The 20,974-nt window shown below is 36.4% G+C and overlaps 1 protein-coding gene across 3 annotated transcripts; it reads right to left on the bottom strand.

The window, feature by feature from the left end:
- Positions 1 to 1,760: 1,760 nt before the first annotated feature.
- Positions 1,761 to 19,362, bottom strand: LOC148113054 (amine oxidase [copper-containing] 3-like). 3 transcript variants are annotated; one of them, XM_087872560.1, is made up of 5 exons: positions 18,962 to 19,362; positions 13,765 to 15,349; positions 11,740 to 12,025; positions 7,316 to 7,445; positions 1,761 to 6,667 (listed from the first exon to the last, which is right to left on the bottom strand). In XM_087872560.1, exons 1-5 carry the CDS (start codon positions 19,013 to 19,015, stop codon positions 6,386 to 6,388), a joined length of 2,337 nt encoding a protein of 778 aa, XP_087728686.1. In that variant the 5' UTR covers positions 19,016 to 19,362; the 3' UTR covers positions 1,761 to 6,385. The 3 variants fall into 3 exon arrangements, 2 of the variants coding, with proteins under 2 accessions (XP_087728686.1, XP_087728687.1); XM_087872561.1 differs by lacking the exon at positions 18,962 to 19,362 and adding an exon at positions 15,524 to 15,599; XR_015728578.1 differs by lacking the exons at positions 7,316 to 7,445; positions 11,740 to 12,025; positions 13,765 to 15,349; positions 18,962 to 19,362 and adding an exon at positions 7,005 to 7,310 and having other exon boundaries at positions 6,531 to 6,667.
- Between the last annotated feature and the right edge of the window lie 1,612 nt (positions 19,363 to 20,974).

The raw sequence follows: 20,974 nt of genomic DNA, 5'->3' as shown, positions 1-20,974 counted from the left end.
AATGCAAGTAGAAAAATAGGGACCACCTTTGGTGGGAAGATAACAGTGTTCTGTGCACCTTTGGGATTTACTCATGCCAGCCACATGACCACGGAAACGTCTTCGGACAGCGCTGGCTCTTCGGCTTTGAAATGGAGATGAGCACCACTCTGTAGAGTCAGGAACGACTAACACATATGTGCAAGGGGAACCTTTACCTTTACCTTAGAAAGGATGTGTGGGGTTCAATAGCTAGCTGTAGCCACAGTCCCTCTGGAAGAACCACACATCTTCTCCTTCTTTCCTAATAAATATCCACTGGTTATAGATGAACTTTGCAACACATTCATACTGATGTAATTTAAGAGCAGTTCTATACACATTTCCTCATAAATGTCCCCAACTTCTTTTACTGGGTAGTAGGGTTTACTGTTTCTGAAGGACATGTGTAGCCAACATATATGAAATCCAATGGTTATTTTGAATTGCAGGTGAAATTGATATTCCATAGTGGGGAATGATGAACTTCGTAAAAGGAAAAACATTCTCTGTATTAATTTCACCTGTTTAGTTGTCAATAGAATTGTTCATGATCAGTGCTTAAACTCCCCTTGCTGGCAGCTTATCTGAAATCTTTACACAGCCTGTATTTACATATCTGTAATTAGTACATTTCTGCCAAGTTCAGTTCCTTTCTTGGTGTAGTTTTGTTCTGGAGAACTGGTAGCAGAAATTTTGAGTAGTTCGGAGAACTGGTAAATACCACCTCTGTCTGGCCCTGCCCCCATCTATTCTCTGCCTCCCAAGTCCCAGCTGATCAGAAGGAAATGGGAATTTTGCAGTAACCTTCTCCTGGAGAGGGGAGGGAATGGATATTTTACAGTATCCTTCCCCTGCCATGCCCCCCAAGCCACACCCACCAAGCCATGTGACACCCACCAAGCCACCCCCACAGAACCGGTGGTAAAAAAATTGTGAAACCCACCACTGGTTCACACATCCATAAATGCATTTCAGACGGGATGGAAAACCTGTTTATTATCACGGCTAGCTCAGACTCTTACAAGGAAACCAACAGAGAGCAGCCAATCCCAGAACTGCCAGGTAATCCTGAGAAGCTGCAGGCAAAGGAGGTTATGCTGTCTGGAATCCAGGAGACACCTGTCTCAGAAAATGAGAGTCTGAGATGCCACTCCCTGCCAGTGCAAGTGCTCACTATGTGCAAAGGAGAATAGAGTTAAGGTGCTCTTCAAGATTCCATTCAAGAAAGGAATCTTATCTTTCCAAATAAGCAACATCGGAGTTCCTTATATAGAAAAAGAGCAAAGAGCTCAAGACTCTTCATTGGCAACAATTGCTTTTTAACTTAGATTCCAGGTGCCTTAATCCTTGATTTGAAAGCTTGTGACTGTGATTCTGGACCTAGATTGGCTGGTGACAAACAATTGGACATTAGAACTTCCCCTGACCACAGTTGTATCTGCTGTTTTGGATTTGGAGTCTCTTTCAAGGCAAACTTGCCGGACTTCTGGGGGACTTGATTTCTCTTCTGTGTGTGTGTATGCTTGTGTATTTGCATGCACTTTTGCTTTCTCCCTTACTCATTTGCTTGAAAAGTTCCTGCACGTCTGGCAAAGATGTTCCCAAACATCACACAGAACTGTTGGAAATGTAAAACATACAAAGGGACCTATTACCACATGTGGTGGTCATGCCCAAAGGTTAAAACATTCTGGAAAATGATCCAAAAACAACTGGAAGAAATTACTACACAGAAAGTGCCTCTTTGACCAGAAACTTATTTATTAGAAATATTGACAAAAAACTACAAAAAAGAAATACAATATTTGATAATACACATTCTTACAGCAGCCAGAATTACTTTCGCACAAATGTGGAAATTGGAAGACACGCCATCAGAAGAGAGAACAATACAAAAAACATTGGAATGTGCAGAGATGGACAGACTTATCAAAGAAATTCAAGAAAAAGAAGACTCAGATTACTATTTGATTTGGCAAAAATGGTACGATTGGTTAGAGAAAAAGAAGACGAAATAAGGAAATACCACTCAAGGACAGAAAAATGAGGAACCAAAATTAATATCATTACAGAAATATCGTTATATAATGAAGGATATATATATATAGATATATGGATATACAAATTACTGATGTAGCTCCATTCACAAAGCTCAAGTTGCATGACTTGATTTTAGTGTACAGTTTGTTTATGTATAGTTTGTTTTTATGTGTGTACGTTTGTATATGTATGTTTGTTTATCGTTAATAAAAATAAATAAATAAAAGAAAAGAAAAGAAAAGTTCCTAGTGACGTTTCCAAACCTCCCTATGTGTTTGTGAGTGTTTGGATTCAGATAAGATATTTATCCAATGAAACAGACTGATTGGAGGAACTGGGAAGGAACTGGCTAAGAATGGCAGTAGAAATTTTTGGTACACTAAATCTTAGTAGTTAGCTTTAGCTTTAATAACTGTATAATATTTGCATTGCGATTATGCAGGTATTATGCCACATGTTTATTTTCATTGTTGCATCCTGATGGAGAGGGATGTTATAAATAATGATAAAAATGTATGTTTGCTTGCTTGATCTGACTTTTAAGGGCCACACAGGATGGACTTTGTAGTACCAACATGAACTTTGTAGTATTATTGTACTTGCTAACACAGTTATTTTGTATTTTTATTATTTTTCTCATTTTTTAAATGATGTTAATGGTTTATCAAACCTTTGCAGATTGGAATGTAGAATGGATTGGTTGATAGCTTCTAACATTCCTAAACTGAAAAGATAAAAACTGCTTTTGTTCCCCAGGTCAGGATAGGATGGGACCATGTTTGCTTTAATAATACACCTGGAGTTGGTCTTCTGATAAGAGAAAGCTTGTTAGTGCTAATTGGTACCTGGTTCGTCTCTCCGTGAACTCCAAACAACCTTGTGACTTTTTCCCCTCATTAACACCTTAAATTGTACACCCCTGCTTTTGTCAGATTTCATTTAAATGAACATGTGTGTTGTTGATATGTTTGACTGCATGTAACTGCTTCCCTATGCAAAGGGAAAGTTCCTTTTGTCCTGTTCAATCAATCTTTATAAATTCCTTTGATGTGTTAACTATAAAAAGGACTAAAAGCTGAGAATTGAGGTTCCTTCTTTGAATGAAAGGAATCCTTTCTAATCAGAACATTCTGAAAAAAATGGTAATAAAATGATCTTCCTGTTTAGGTCTGTTTCACTGTTTTGGTCCTGTTTCACTGGAAAATTTTCTTGCTGAGGCATGAAGCCATATTTCGGCTCTCTCTTTATCTAGTTCTCACCTCACCAGATGTAACGGGATAAGCTCCTGTTACTTGTCCCAGATTCTGCCAACCTTGCAGTTCGAAAGCACATAAAAATGCAAGTAGAAAAATAAGGACCATCTTTGCTGGGAAGGTAACAGCATTCCATGTGCCTTTGGCATTTAGTCATGCTGGCCACTTGACCACTGAGACGTCTTTGGACAGCGCTGGCTCTTCGGCTTTGAAACAGAGATGAGCACCGCCCCCTAGAGTCAGAAACGACTAGCACATATATGTGAGGGGAACCTTTACCTTTACTTTATCTACTTAGGCCTCCTATTGGATTATCCTGTGTCAGAGAAAGATACAAAAGGGCTTTCTGGGTTACAAGACTCCTGCTGCAACAACATCTTGCAGTCATGAATTTTTGTTACTTTGGGACACTGGTTCATTCTATCCCATCCATAAATTTACCCCACAGTTCTGATTTAGTCTTTATACCAATAATTGGCTGGATTTCTCTGGATCTTCCCACCCTGCCAAAGGTGTCCACAACTAAAGTCCAACAATATTTTTGAGAAGTCAAGCAGACCTGGACCTAATCAGTGCTTGCCTACATGGCAGAGTCCTTCCAAAGAGTTTTACACTTTCAGCAGTTTTAATCGAGAAAACAAGGTAGGACAGAAAGGCATCAAATTAAGTAGATGAAAGAAACCTCTTTCCATTATTTGAGGGTTTTTTGCAGGGGGAAGACAAATTTCATATCATTCATATGCCACTTCACATGCCTTATTTCTGAAAGAGACATAACTCTAGATAACATAACAGGGATTCCTTATCCTGGGAAAACTTGAAATATACTATGCTTTAGCTTGGATACCTTCATAGATAACTCAAATGTTTCTGAAGTGGATACTTTGAGGTTTGCTGAGTAAGATAGCACATTCCACAATAAAGTCCAGAGCAAAATGACACCATACATACATACTTTTAAACAGGAGATTAAAAACTTATAAAAAGTGAGTAAACAAAGGAAAGAAATTGACAAGAAACTAAAAGTATAAAGAAGATAAAGTAAAAGAAAAAAGAAACGACATAAGTAGCTTTTGATCATGTAAATTACTATAAACATAAGTACAATATTAGTTTACCTCTTACTCTATGGATATAATTTTACTCTCTTCTTTCTATAACACTACATAATAAATTTCAATTTAATTTTTGTTCCTTGGTACAAATTGTGTTTTCCTAATCCCTCCTGCCTAAAATAAATAGAAAATAGCTATTGTTCCACAAAAACTTTGCTTCTGTGGTCAGGACAATGATATTTTGAAATTAATCCATTTGTGAGAACATTCTCGATTCACATTCAATGCTGAGAATACTTCCTGAATACTCTTGAACTGTGAGAACTGCCCAGAAGTTTCTACAATTAGCCAGACTTTTCTAGAACTTTCTGGAATCTTTTAGATCTTTCTAGCAGTTTTTTTGGACTATCCTGTAGTATCCATAGAAGTATAAAAGTACAGATGCCTTTAACCAACCTTTTAGTTTGTCTAATTGCTGAATAAGAGAATACTGAATAGCAATATTTGATTTAAATGGCATCAAGAAGTGCTTGCACCCAGAAGATACATTTTGCTACATGTGTGGACAATTTATCACGACAAGATACTCTGTGAAAGCATATGTTAAGCTGTGTGAGGCCTACAAAACATACTTTAGCATGTCTGTCGGGCCCTGGGCACCTCATTTCACATGTCAACACTGCAAGAACACTCTTAAAGGTAAGGTGAACAATTTGCTGCTCGCCAGATGAAATTTCAGTGGTTTATTACAGTTTAAGAGTTGTAATTAAGAAGTTTTTCACTGTTTTCAATATTCTAGGAAAATGCAGGCTACAATATACATTTTATGCCCTATGGTAATATCTTGCATAGGTAATGCATTAGGTAATGTGTGTAATATCATTTTTTAATATATATATATATATAATTCTGCTATGTTTACCAGCTGGTACGGGGATGAAAAGAGGGCCATGAAGTTTATTATCCCAAGAATTTGACAGGAACCAACTGACCTCTCAAGCAACTGCTACTTCTGCATGGTGGACTGTTTACTATCATGTATCCAGACATTCCTTCATCCATCGCCAAGGTACCACACTGCACTGAGCTCACTCCTGCCATCTTCAGAAGTGAGAAGTAAGTTAGACAGTGAGGAAGATATTGCAGATACAATTACAATTTCACAGATGCAGCTGAGGAGAGGAAGCCATACATTCCCAACCAGAAAGCCCACCTCTGGCCTTGAAGTATGATGACTATGGCTGGGAGGTCATTGGAGACTTCAAAATGGTGTCATTCCTGATGGGCCTTCAAGGCGGTTTCATGAAGTTTCCTTGTTTTCTTTGCCTCAGGGACAGACGGGATACTAAGGTGCACTATCACAGAAGGGTCTGACCAAAGCAGACCGAGTTCAAAACATTTCTTGGAAAATTTCTGTTCTTATAAGTGTTGAATTTATTCTATACACTTTATTCATATTTGTCTCCATATCTTTCTTCACCCCCCCCACCCCTGCCCAACAAAATTCCCAAGACATCAATAATTACTCCTCTCTAATATCTTCTTCAGAAATATTACTTCTAAGTAATCCCATATCTTCTAAAATATGGGATTACTACTAGGTCACAAAGAGGACATCACCGTGCATTTTATGAGCTTTCTCACCAAAGACATCCCTGTTGTCCTCTAATCAGTGGATCAGAAAGCTAATTTTCAATTCTAACATCAGTGTTTTAATATTGTAAAAGAAAGGGAGGATTATAGCCAATAAATGCGAGCATATATCTTTCTCTGTGTCCTCTGTCAAATTAAAAATGTGAATCATGCATGCTTTCTTTCCTATAGCAAAGAAAAAGTTCTACAACCTTCCTCTTAATTCCCAGATAATTCCATTTCATGGTTTCCTGAAGAAATTGGGCTAATATTCAGACAAAAAATATCCATTAATGCTGCAGAAAGAAGAAAAAAGTATTAGCTGCCAGTAATGCAGACTCATTGTTTCCAATTTCTATTTCACCTGTCAAAAAGTAGAAGACATTAGAGAGTTATGTTTTGAAAACCTTCATAAGTAAAATGGGGTAAAATAGGCAGACACGAAGCTAATTTTGCCAGACATGCAAGTGGATTGGCCTCACAGGAAAGGAAATTCATCTTGTGGTGGAAGTAAATACTGTCTGGAGAATATATGGAAGGATCATCATCAAAATAATTGTAGGGTCTCAAGAAGAAACCAACTACATTCCCAAGAGCTGCAGTAGTGGGTACATCCTCAGCCTGTGGAATATGGAGAAAGCCAGTGTTGATCCAGGCAACCAGATCCTATGAAAGGAAAAGGGACAATATTACTGTACTATCTTAGGAAAAAGACCTGTTAAACAGGAAAGTAGTACAGCAATGGATTCAGAAAAGCTAAGTTTATTAAGTAAAACAGCAGATGATGTAGTAAAATCTGGGGGGGGGGTTAATCTGATAGTATAACTTTTTGCTTGCCTATTCAGAATTGGGAATGTGTAGAAATGGAAAACTGGAGTAGAAAATTATTACCAAAGACCTTATATCCATTCTGCAAAATTTTATCAACTTTGATACTAAAAATCCATTAAAAATGCAAAAGGTAAGACATAAATCCCATGCATAGTTTCCAAGACCAAATTACCTCAAGTAACAAAAATGCAAACAGGAAAGCTGATCCCGGTACGTGAGAACTTAAGATGTCCTCTGAACAAGCATCCTAAAGATCACCAGGACTGTTCCTTTTTCCCCTAAAGAGAAAGTGCTGCTAAAACTCTTAGCCGCATGTGGCTACTTCCAGACTAAGCTTTGGGTGACAGTCCAGTTGGCTACCTTCATAATCTGATGTCTTCCAAATAAGTTTGACTTCAACCCCAATGCATTTGGACAGCACCAAATTGTGGGATAATAACCTGCAAGGTGCTTCACTGCTAGGTGGGGTCCATCTTCACTTACCTCATTGACAATGCTCTCATTGTTTATGAAGTCAGCAAAGACCACAGGAGGATTCCAAGGGTCAGCCTGATTGTAGGCAGTGGTGCTGAAAGGTTCATTTTCCTTCCTCTTGGTAACAGCTAGTTTATAACTAAAAGGAAAAACAAAAGGACTTGCATTTCTTATTTCTTATTAATTATTAAGATTTATTATTTCTCTTCTTAAGATCATAAGAGATCATTGTTCCAGGCATAGATCTTGAAAGACAATATAATGACAGGATGCTATCCCATGATAGCTTAATTATAAAAATATAGGGACTATCATTGTTATAACTCATTATTAAACTACAAATGAGTTTTAAGTTGATTTTACACTTGAACTGCCATGTGTAATTCCGTAGATGAGTTGCAGAATCCCAAGATCACTGTGGTGATCTCTGCCAACCTAGCAGGTATCATGGATCTCCATCCTGGTAGATAGTTCATTAAATATACTGACCCCAAATTCAGGAGATTAAAGTTTACCAGGAGCATCTCAGATTTGGTCCAGAACTGCAAAAATACAAATTTATAATAACATGGCTTGGGTTTTTTCAATACTCAACCAAAGCAATTTGAAATTTTCACCAGTAGCCAGTTCTGCTGACTTCAGATATAGCTAGGTACAAATTTACAATAATATGGCTCAGATTTCTTCAATGCTCAACCAGTACAATTGAAAAGACACATTGAAACCAACAATGTTTCTGAAGGGGACTTGTGGGAGGGTATTACAAATATCAGATAAGTGATAAAAATATGTATGGCCACCAATAGACGGTTCTACAGGTATATGCTCTGGATATGATTATACTGTAGCTGATATGAATTTAAAGTATTTCAGGCCACAATTTTATCTTTACTTTATATTGTTTGGGTTTGATAAATGCCATTCTCTCTTTTTCCCCTAATACATTTAAATTTTATTTCTGTACATCTCAAAATTGATCTGGTTCAGGATTTTCTTGGGGTGTTTTGGGAAACATTGTAGAAAAGAAAAGATTGTGAGACTCATTTTGCTATTAGATCGTATTAACCTCCAATAATCTGTAGCATTTGTCTTAGGTCAAGTTTAAGAATACATCTTAGATTGAGATTAATTTCCCCAAAATGGAACATTGTAATGTGGAAAGTATTTTAACTACTCTTCCAATTATGATTATAGATCATAACCCAAACATACTACATTTGTCAAAGGATCTGTTTCACTCTATGCCAGCAGTGTCAAACTCAATTTCATTGAGGGCTGCATTAGGGTTGTGTTTGATCTCGAGGGGCCAAGGTGGGAGCGGCCAGGGTGGGTGTGGCCAGCTTGACATCACTCATATCAGGGGCGCCTGTGGTGGACTGAGCGCTCTACCAGAGAAAAAAGAGCTCCCAAGCTCCATTTTCGCTGGCAGAGGCACCACAGGCCAGTCCTTTGCTGTTTCCAGGGCGGCCCCATTGGCCAGATCTAAGCACCCTGTGGGCCAGATTAGGCCCCGGGCTTTGAGTTTGACACCCCTGTTCTATGCAAAAGAAATTCTGCACAGTTTGAATAGCACTTTTTTCCTTAACTATATTCCACAGTTAAATCTTGGAAATGGAAAAGTTTTCCTTCGCAAATATTTGAAATATTTAAATTCTTTAAACAGATTTAAAGAAATCTGCCTCTTTAAAATGAATACATTTGGCAGTTCCTGCCTATCTTATTCAAGCTCCTGAAACCCAAAGACATAGGTGAATCTGTTTTACTTTTACAGTTAGATATCAGTCACTTACTGACCCGTAAAAGGCCTAGCTCCATTGGCAGAAAATCTGATTAACTGGATACAATAGCCATGCACGTGGCCCCACTTGTTGGTGCAATTGATCACAAAATAAATGTATCTGGGTATATCTGCCTTGTTCTCGGTGTCCAAAACTTTCCTAACCATTTTCATTTGATGGATCTTATTCTCTTGGCTCCAGGGGGCCTGCAAGATCTCAAAAGAGCCTGGTGGCTCAGCAGACTAATAGCATTGTGATTAACACCAGCTGTCTGCAATTACTGTAAGTTCGAATCTCACCAGGTTCAAGGTTGACTCAGCCTTCCATCCTTTCTAAGGTACGTAAATTGAGGACCCAGTTTGTGGGGGCAATAAGCTGACTTTGTATAAATATACAAAAGTATGAAAGCTATTGCTTAACGCATTGTAAGCTGCCCTGAGTCTCCGGAGAAGGGCGGCATATAAATCAAATTTTAAAAAAAAAGTCATGTCATTTCCAACCAGGGTATTTATTACACCTCAAAAAGAAGACTTGTTCTCGGTGTCCAACACTTTTCCATTCAATGGATCTTCTGTTCTGGACTCCAAGGGGCCTGCAAGGTCTCAAAAGCCATGTCATTGCCAATTTCATACAGAAAATAAGTACAATTAGTACTTGAGCAACTGTTGATGGATCAGAGCACTCCTGTTGAATTTTCAGTTTCTTAAAATCAAAGTTGTATCTACCCTAAATTTTTGTTGACAGAGAGATGAAATTGTGATAAGAGTAGGTGTAATTAGTTTTTCAGGCTGAATATCAACACCTGGGTCAATGTGTAAAAACAAACTTTGTAATTATTGCTAAACAGCAGTTCATTCATAAAATAAAGGATCTGAAAGTGACTTAAAACAAAAATGAATAAAACAGATATCCGCCACTATTGCAGTGATAAAACTGTATTAGACATTTGGTATTAACTGTAATATTTCAGGTTATCATTTATTAGAACAAACCATTGAGTGAGATTGTATATTCTACTTTATTTATTTGCTAATTTGTATCTAAACCAATTACAAACCCATGAGTGAGTGATCTCTTGGAGCCTAAGGAACGTACATAATATTTGGGAGTAATATGAGGATCACATTGGTTGGGCCAGTCATGAGGAAAGTTTTCCTGGTTTTTAAAGAGTTTTGAGGATTTTTGTTGCTCATTAAAGTTATGGTAAACCTATTTTAGGGCTTATGCTAAAATTTTCATGAATGTGCTTCATTAGCATGCAATAAAACAACACTACCAATTTTCAGCAACAAAGATCAGTGGAGGCAGGGCCCCCCACAAAGGTCTACACAATGTGTGTCCCACTCTCTCAGGAACTACGGGGGCTTCATGAATGGAATGTTTATATATATTTTCACACCTTTCACTTTTTGTTCTTAGCAAAAGTGTTTTATGGGATCATCATCTGGAAAGCAGCAGCATTTAAAATGAGTCAGTGCTAAAAACAATATGACAAAGAGAAGGTGTCTATGCCCCAGAGAGGGAAAGTAAGAGCCCAAGAAATATTATGAAATGTTTCTTGAGAAATGCTAGGATGTATGCAGCTCCACCCTGTGGCAAATATATGAATAATATCTGGCAGAGTTTCGTGCATCTTTTTCAGGCCTTCATCTAAATCTTCAAGTTAATTCAAGCTAGGCGTTGCATCTTCCTGGACTAGAAACAAGAGCATGGAGAATCTCCTGACCCAGGTAGCCATTGTTTAAGGACATGAATTTTGAGGGAGAATTTCTTTTACACCTCAAGTTCAGAGAAACCATTCAACTATTTCCTGATGACAAATTTCAATAAATACTTTTAAAGAGACAACTCTTGATGTCAGGTCCTATTAACTTTGAGGTTGTAACAACTGAACCACAGTTCTGAAAGGCACTATAGCTGAGAGGACCCAGTCTATGACATTGAACCTGCTTGATTTACAAAATAAACTACAGTCAGGTTTGTTATGTGAGTGATGATCAATAACTATTCTGTTCTATCAATTTAAGCACAATTTTTAAAAAATTGAAGAGATAGGCTGAGATCATTAATGATCCCTTAATGATACCATTTTCTTTTTAATTTAAAGGTTTTTTAAATTTAATTTAAAGGGGTGGTGATGGGGTGGGGAAATAATCTGTAAACATTTTTTAATGTTCTTCCGCCAACCTAAAACTAGTCTCCAGCTCCAAATACATCTGAAAAGCAAAACAATTATATATAATATAATTATATAAGCACCAGTTCAGCCTAGTTGACACCTTCAAGGATTTCAAAAGTGCTGACTTTGGAATCACTTCATTTTCTAGAAAAATATATGAAGACATAATTACTATGAGTTTGAGGCCATAATGATTTGCTGAATAGCTACTGATGCTATTTTCTTATTATGACAGTGCATATTGTACTTGAATTAAAGTTTGTTCACATTCCAATATTCAAATAAATATCCTTTATTTAAAAAAAAGTTTTCCTTCGCAAATATTTGAAATATTTAAATTCTTTAAACAGATTTAAAGAAATCTGCCTCTTTAAAATGAATACATTTGGCAGTTCCTGCCTATCTTATTCAAGCTCCTGAAACCCAAAGACATAGGTGAATCTGTTTTACTTTTACATTTAGAAATAATCACTTACCGACCCCAGCTGAGGCCTGGTTCCATTGGATCTGACTCTGGCAGATGGTCTCCAGAAAAGCTGACCATCTGGATTCGATAGCCTTGATCATGGCCCCACTTGTTTGTGCAGTTGGATGAAAAATAAAGGTATCTCGGCATGTCATCATGGAGATGGAATGCCGCCTTATTCTCAGTGTCCAAAATTTCCCTCACCATCTTCATTCGATAGATCTCATCTTCTGGGCTCCAAGGGGCCTGTATGGTCTCAAAAGCCATGTCATTGCCAACCAAGGTATTTTCCACACCTCAGAAAGAAAACAAGTACAACAATTAGCACTTGAGCAACTGCTGATGGATCAGACCACTCCTGTTTCACATTCAGCTTCTTAAAATCAAAGTTGCTTCTACATTAATCTTTTGCTGACCCAGAGATGAAATTATGATAAGAGTATTTGTAATTAGTTTTTCAGGTGGAATATGAACAGTGTGTTTATGTGTTTGCTGTATCAGCATGCAAGAAAACCACATTACCAATTTTCTGCAATAAGGTGGGTGCAGAGGAGGCAAAAAAAAAGGGCAATAGGATGTGTGTCCAACCCGATCAAGAAAAACAGGAATTTCATGAAAGGGGTGTTTATAAATGCAGTAAGAGCATCCACATTTTGGTATTAGCAATATAGTTTTATGGGATCATTGTCTAGAAAGCAGGAGCATTTAAAATGAGTTAAATGAGCTACAAAGAATATGACATGGAGAATGTGTCTATGTAACAGAGAGAAAGAAACAGAAATAGAATTGAACCTAACAAGTATTATGACATAATGTTAGTTTGGAAACGTTACATTTATATTCGTTCTAGTTGGTGGCACAAATATGAAGATTTTCACAAAATATTTTCAGGCTTTCAACTAAATCTTCAAATCCAATCAAGCTACCTAGAGCAGTGATGGCTAACCTTTTCCGGACCAAGTACCCAAAGCTCACGCGCCAGAACCCCCCAAATGCAATGCGCACACGGGCCCTGCGCGTGCACCCTGCCCTGCGCATATGTGTGTCCCGCTCCTGGCCTTCTGTGCATGGGCGCATGGCTGGCAGGAGGCACACGAGCATGTGCAGCAGAGCTGAACTGAGGCAACAGCTTGTGTGCCATCAGAGAGGGCGCTGCATGCCACCTCTGGCACGCGTGCCATAGGTTCACCATCACGGACCTAGAGAATCTCCTAACCTAGATGGACACTGTTTAAGCCTTTTACACCTGAAGAAGTCATCATCCAACATTTTTTCTGATGACAAATTTCAGTGGAGACTTTTAAAGACACATTTCTCCATATCCATCTGTATTAACATTATGAGAGTTGAACAACAGAAAGGAAATGAAGTTGAGGGAGTTCGAGCCATGAAGTCTGGATCAAAGAAGCTTCTTGGATGAGAAGTCAACTGTTTTCAAGGAAAAAAAATTAAGAAAGTCCAGTTGCCTTTTGGAAAAGCATCTTTGGGACAACTATGATTTGGATGATTGAGAATCTCTATAGACAGTCCATTATGATACCATTTTTAATTTAAATTCTCAGGGGTGGGGGTGAGGAAATAATCTATTAAAGTTTTTTGATTTTATTTCTTTGCCCTGAAACCAGAATCCAGTTCTAAAGCTACCTGAAAAACAACCAATGTACAGATTCAGCTTTAAGTAATAATGCAAATTTGTTGACATCTGTAAGAATTACAAAAATGCTGATTCTAAAACTATATGTTCAAACCCCCAAAATATATGAAGACATAATTACACAGCTGATGTGTAATTATATTTTCTTGTTATTATGGATTTGAATTAAGTTTTGTAACAAGGCAGTGAAATAAATATTCTTAATTAAAAAAAAACTCACTTCTCAATTGAAGTTCAAAAACATTATTAGGAAAATAGTAACCATATTCTTGTGTTTGTCTTCATTATAGTTCTGACAGTCATTGGAACAATTCTGAGAAAGCAAATTAAGCCAAAGAGCCTATAAATTCCATGCAAGTTACAAAGATTTTTCCTACTTACCACCAATATCCAAATCCACCTTGAAATGAATATTATGGGTATGAATTGTTCCCAGCACTTTTTCTTGGATTCTATTGCCAAAGTCTTCGGCATCACCAAAGTAAAAGTCAGATATAATGTACCCAGTGGCATGGACTCGAACACCAACAGCTCCATTTTGGTAGAAAATAAAATCCCAGATATAGTCATAGTTGCCAACTGTAGATATAGTCCGAAACACCAGACTTGAATCTGCCAACCCTCCATAAAAAGGAGGCTGGACACTTTCGTAATGTCGTCGTATGGGTAACTCAGTATTCTGCTCAAAGATGCAGATAGCCTTTTTATGGCTAACAGGTAATGAACTATCATAAAAAAAGTACCAGTCTAAATAACTGGATAAATAAGGACAATCTAGTCCTCGGGTAGTTGGAAAGATATGGGATCCAAGTCCAAAGCTGGCATCCATGTATCTGGACAACATGGAAGTAGGACTGTTGGAGCCATAGATAGCACTTGCTTCTTGCAAACTTAACTCATAGATTATCCTTTCTCCATTAAACCTGACATCAAAAATACGTGGACCCCTGCTTGCATCAATTCCAAATGCAAAACTCCAGCTCAAAAAAGTGACATGATTATTGTGAATCCTATAGCGTGGTCCACGAGGTTCATACTGCAAAGGGCCTGGATCTTTTGGCGGTACCCTCTGCTTCAGTGAAGAGTAGCCCCCATCAAGAGGGGCTTCTTTAACCTTGTCTACTCTAACCTTTCCCATATTGAATTGTCTCTCAAGGTCTTCCATATCTTCAAAATATTGTCCATTATAAAACACTTCTATTAACTTCCATTCAGAAACATCCAAGCTACTATGATCCACTTGGACCTCAAAGCCAACTGGATGCAAATAGAAGCCAGTCACATTCTGAAAATGACTCACCCACGTTTTCCGATCGTCTGATTTCAGCCCTAATGGTAATTGATAATTGTACTGAAGATTGCTTCCATTGTAATTTAGAACTTTTTGCATGAAATTTGGAGCCTTCAGGTATTCATTTCTCTTTAAGAAATCACGGATTTCATGAAACTCATTTGTCAAAACCATCCTTTGATAATAAGGTAATTCCCTTCCATATTTTTCTACTGTGATATCTTGATGATAGATTGGTTCTGGGAGTGGACCCACCAGATATTCTGTCACATTGGGCTCCTCCTGATTTCCAAAATGGACCACAGCCAGAGCTTCCCGGGCTGGTCTAGAACCTTGATGATCTAAGAATTGTAATACTTGTGCTTTGGGAGGGAGCTGCAAGGTTATTGAATAAATGCAGTTATCTGGTGGCTTGGCTTGAGGCGTCTCTACCAGTGGCACTCCCAGGTTGGATTGTAAATACCTCTTTACTTGCATTATCTCTTCTGGGGTTAAATCTTGAAATACTTGGCTGCCAGCATCCTGACCACCTTCCTCTTGTTCATTTTTCTGTGAAGAACTCTCACAACGTGTGTGTTTTTGTCCTCTTGTACAGAAAACCAAGACTACGATGAAAATGATAGTGACACATATTGCTATGACAGAATAAATCACTTTGGAATTCATTTTCCCAACCTATAGACAAAAACATAAAGAAAAATTCATGAAATTCTAAATTATATGTTTATAATCCTCGACAAAAATAATAAATACATAAGTTTCAGAGCTACAATTTCCTTTGCATTTACAAAACACACCAGAAATTGTGCAAAGATAGCAATGATATGGTCACAAATTCAAGAAACTTACCATCTAGACATGATCTTCCTGTTTTCATTAACTAAAACTAAGAACTCAGATGAAAACACTGGTTGGACACTTCTAAACTGACTGGAATTTAAGAGCAAGTCAATTATACATAGGTTAAAAGGGAGGAGATTTTTTATGCAAATTTGTTTTTATAACCTTCTGTTTTGAGGAAATGCAATCTAGAAAGCTTCATAAACCTTGTTTGCCAGCCTTTAGTCATTTTTCAACTTGTCAGCATCCAACATAATTCTCCAAACTGAAATATGTTTGGACTAGATGCTAACTTCTTTGTACAACAACTAAATGTCTCCTCATCCAAATATTTAAAGAATAACATAAGCACCAGCACAAGACTCTCACTTGATTGCCTTTGATTGCCTCTTAACTTTTTTTTTTAATGAACCCGGCTTTTAAAGGAAGTTGTTTAATCTATTGTGAAACTTCTTTTTAATAACTATTCAGTGCTAATTCAGTATGTTTTGAAAATGTCTACGGTTTGAAAATAACTCATGCAGCATCCCTGATTACAATGGGTTTGCATCTTTCAAAATTTGTTCTAAAGTAAATCATTTTATTATATGGTTGGGCTCTGCAGCATTTACCACCACACGGAAAAGGAAGCCTCCAATCTGCTGACTACATTTCAAATGTTTTTAGAGGAAGAATTATTCATTTTAGCATCAGGACTAGAGTGATATACCAAAGATAAAATATATTATATCAATTCTCTCTGAGCATAATGTTCCTAGTAAATTTAATATTCTTCTTCCACTTATAAATTATGAATAGTAAAACTGTCAAATTCAATCAAACAACTTTTTCTCTGCTCGTCCCCCTCTCTTTCCATCTTCCTTCCTTCTCCTTTTCTGTCCCCCTTTGTTCCCCTATGTTTTGTGACAAGACAGTGAAATAAATATTCTTCATTAAAAGAAACTCTTCTAAATTGAAGTTCAAAAACATTACTAAGAGAATAATTACCATTAGAACAATTCTGAAAAAGCCAAATTGAGGCAGAAAGCCTATAATTTCCATGCAAGTGACAAACATTTTTTCTACTTACCACCAATATCCAAATCCACCTTGAAATGAATATTATGGGTATGAATTGGACCCAGCACCCACTCTTGGACTCTATTGCCAAAGTCTCTGGCATCACCAAAGTTAAAATTAGATATAATGTACCCACTAGCATGGACATGAACACCAACAACTCCATTTTGGTGGAAAATAAAATCCCAGGTACAGTCATAGTTTTCAACTGTAGATATAGTCTGGAACACCAGATTTGAATCTGCCAACCCTCCATAAAAAGGAGACTGCATACTTTCATAATGTCATCGTATGGGTACCTCAGCATTCTGCTCAAAGATGCAGATAGCATTTTTATGGCTAACAGTAATGAAGTATCATGAAAAAAGTTTGAATCCAAATAACTGGATAAATAAGGACAATCCAGACTCTCAAAGATTAGAAAGATATGAGATCCAAGTCCTAAGCTGGCATCCATGTAAACCTCATTTCCCAACCTTTAATTATTTTTCAAGTTGTCATAATTCAACATAATTCTGGTTGGACTAGATGCTACCTTCTTTGTGCAACAGGTAAATTTATGTCTCTTTGTCCTAGTATTTAAAGGATGATATATGTTCCAGAACCGGACTCTCATTTTTATTACTTTTGATCGCTTTTTTCTTTTTAATGAACCTTGCTTTTAAGAACTGTTATTTTGTTGGTATTAAATTTGTTGTTAAAATTCTTTTTAGAAGTGGAATACAAATTAATAGAACACCAATAGGAAAAAAAATTCTGTTATTTAATGGGGGGAAAGCTTACATCATCCTGATAATTAAAACAAATAAAGTGGAATAATTAAAGAGCAAGGTATATATAATATCTATTTATATTAACACAGGATTAATTCAAACCTGAAATTTATCATTAAATTTAAATGATTTGGACACATATTGAATTTTCTTATTACAGTCTAAATAATCAATAATACATTCCACTAATTATACAAAAGTTAAAATATGAGTTCTAGAAATGAAATTTTGGACTGCATGTTCTCTTAGATGTGTTTCATTTCTATGTGTCAATTCAGATAAATCACGAGATAAAGGAGAGAAGCATAAGAAGAGATCATCCATTATGAAATCCATGTTAAACCTCTAGCATGATCATACAGTCTAAAATTTGGAGTTGTGAAGTCACCTCATTCTCTTGAGCCCTGAATGGAAAAGGAAGCCTCCAATCTGCTGACCACATTTCAAATGTTTTTAGAGGAAGAATTATTCATTTTAGCATCAGACTAGAGTGATATACCAAAGATAAAATATTTTATATCAATTCTCTCTGAGCGTAATGTTCCGAGTAAATTTAATATTCTTCTTCCACTTATAAATTATGACTAGAAAAATGTCAAATTCAATCAAACAACTCAATATTCCTCCTTGATTCACCAGTTATGTTACTACCAAACAGTATCTTGTTGAAGATACTGAAACTAATCAAATGTAGAACAAATCAGAATAAATGATTATCTCTCATCTGAGGGAAATTCTTGGATCTTTCATGTTTATATAAATAACCATTGAATAAAAGCCCAGATTATTATTTTCCTATATTTATTCCAAATATTCAGATACATCACAAGATAACTGACTGAAACATAACAAAAGATTATCCATTATGAAATTCATGTTAAACCTCTAGCATGATCAGACAGTCTAAAATTTGGAGCTGTGAAGTCACCTCATTTTCTTGAGTCCAGAATATTTATTTTCTGACCAACAGTATTTATTTAATTTATATGCCACCCATATCACTATCCTGAGTGACTCTGGGCAATTTACAATGGCATAAAATAATACTATATAGATAAATAATTCTCTAACCTGGATTGAAAATCTACAGCAAAGCAACAAAGTATCTCCAAGAGGTCAGTGGTTACTCCCTGTAATACTCTTTGCATTCAAGAAATTCACCACATGTGTCTCTTTCATAAAAGTTGTCCTGAAAGACTTCACTAGTTGCAAATTACAAATAAATAGTCTTTATTACCACTGCTACTTACCTCTTCCCTTTTTTTTGCAGAAGTAATGGGATGTGATTCATAAAAAACCCAAGGGATCATCACATAACTCTACAAATGCAGTGAATGTGTAAGGCTCAATAGCTAGCCACACCCCTCCACTGGAAGAACCACACATCCCTTTCTTGTCTCCTAATAAATATCCACAGGTAATAGATGAGAAGAACTTTGCAATGCATTCATATAAATTTAATTTAAGATCAGTTTTATAGTGCATTTACTCTTAAATGTCCACCAACTTCACAAATCTAACTTTTTCCAGGTAATTTTTTTCCCACAGCATCAGAAGGTTATCTAGATATAAGATGGCAAATATTCAGTGAAATCCCTTAGTGTTTTGCACTTACCATGAGGGAATATGTCAAAGTAACACAGATACAGACTTTGTTCTGTACCAACATCCAATTGATTAATGGTTCAGACAGGATCTGAAGCCTGGAAAGCTCCTTAAATTTTAAGGGGAGCCGGAGGAATCATTCCACATGTCTTCTGGATAGTCTGAGTTGGCAAGAAAAGGTGGAAGGGACTTTGCGATCAAACGGTGAAGTACCAAATAAGAGAAAGGAGGAATATCATGTCCGGTGCTGTGGTGCAGTCCAAATAGGACAACTAGTCTTGGATTCCTCATTGTCCAAACAGTGTTTTCTGTTGTATTTATTTGCTGGGTAAGAAATATTTTGACAAAGTATATTTTTCCTCATGATGATTTCCAATATTTCTAAATTTATTTTTGCTTGAATTATTTTGGAAGTTGGACTGGATTTTTTAAATAAAAAAAACACGGTTGTGTTTTGCTGGATTTGATCTCTATTTCTTTTTAAGAAATGTTATTATTTTAAAAATATCTGCCAAAACTGTTTGTATTGAGGATTTGATTTTTTTTTCCTGCTTCCGATGGGTTGTTCTTCTTCTTCTTCTTCTTCTTCTTCTTCTTCTTCTTCTTCTTCTTCTTCTTCTTCTTCTTCTTCTTCTTCTTCTTCTTCTTCTTCTTCTTCTTCTTCTTCTTCTTCTTCTTCTTCTTCTTCTTCTTCTTCTTCTTCTCTAACTCTCTGGGGATTGAATCTGTAAACAATTGTTAATTGAATATTCACTGTCTCATAGCAGTCTTACTGACAATATTGCTTTTTGGTCAGTAGAGGGTGCTATTGTTATTTAATTATGTCACTAGTTGGTGGAAAACAAAAGAAGGAATTTTTGACTTAAAAACTTTTATGGAAGATTTTCCAACAAAAATAACCCATTTTATCTGTTCAAGATTAGGAGAATGGAAGAAAAATATGGATTTAAAAGTGGAACAATTGATTGCTAATGCTAAATAGATTAAGGAAACAGAAGCCAACATGGGTTTCTCAAAAGCAGATCAAGCCAATCAAATTGTATTGCATTTTTTGACAAAGTGACTAAATTAGTGGACCAGTGAAATTCTATGGCATAGCACACTTGGACCTCAGTAAGACATTCAACAAAGTAGACCACAACCGACTTGAGTTGTACAGAGAAAAGGGTTTTACACTTTCAGCAATTTTAACCCAGGGGGAGGGCCTTCTCTGTGGGAGCCCCAGCCCTGTGGAATGAACTGCCCCCGGAAATACGCAAGATCTCCGACCTCCGGGTGTTTCGTTGCGCATTGAAGACCCTGTTGTTCCGCCAGGCCGGGCTATCAACTTAATAATTTTAAATTGGGGTATTTTAAATTTTTGGGGTTTTAAATCGGCCAAATCTATTTAATTATTTTAATTTTTAATTATTGTTGTGTCTTGTGTTTTTAAATTGGCTGTACACCGCCCTGAGTCCTTCGGGAGAAGGGCGGTATAGAAATAAAATTATTATTATTATTATTATTATTATTATTATTATTATTATTATTAATTAATTAAGAAAGAAAGTTTGGGCAGAAATGTATCAAATTAAATAGATGAAAGAAACCTCATTCCATTGTATGAGTGGGATTTTTTAATTATTTGTTGTTGGGGTTTTTTCTTATTCTGTTAAATGTTGCATCATCCATATTTCAGGTCACATGATTTATTTATAAGAAGTACATAATTATAAATAATTTGATAACAAGGGGTTCCTCTTCCTGGGAAGATTTGAAGATTTGAAATAGGTCATGTTTTTTCTGGATATATTCATAGCTAACTCAAACATTTTAGAAGTGGATACTTTAAGATTTGAATAATATAATACTTCCCACTGTAGTGTTCAATTAAAATGTATATAATTATATATACATATATCTATTTATCTTCAAGAATCCACTTCAAACAGAATTTATAATAAATGTGTGAAATGTGTGCAATTCTTTCAACCATATATGTTTCACAATGTTTCATCTGAATATTGTAATATATTATAAATAT

The sequence above is a fragment of the Pantherophis guttatus genome, chromosome 6, assembly GCF_059756535.1.
Source record: "Pantherophis guttatus breed Tessera chromosome 6, ASM5975653v1, whole genome shotgun sequence".
NCBI classification, from domain to species: Eukaryota; Metazoa; Chordata; class Lepidosauria; order Squamata; family Colubridae; genus Pantherophis; species Pantherophis guttatus.
The sequence above is the reverse complement of the archived record's forward strand: the minus strand, read 5'-3'. Positions and strand labels throughout refer to the sequence as shown.

Coding starts and splice junctions, on each gene's coding strand:
- LOC148113054 (XM_087872560.1), bottom strand. CDS start 19,015: ATGTTGGTACAGAACAAAGTCTGTATCTGTGTTACTTTGACATATTCC. Junction 15,350..18,961: donor CTTTGACATATTCCCTCATG/GTAAGTGCAAAA, acceptor TTTTGTCTATAG/GTTGGGAAAATGAATTCCAA. Junction 6,668..7,315: donor ATGAGAGCATTGTCAATGAG/GTAAGTGAAGAT, acceptor TTCCTTTCATAG/GATCTGGTTGCCTGGATCAA.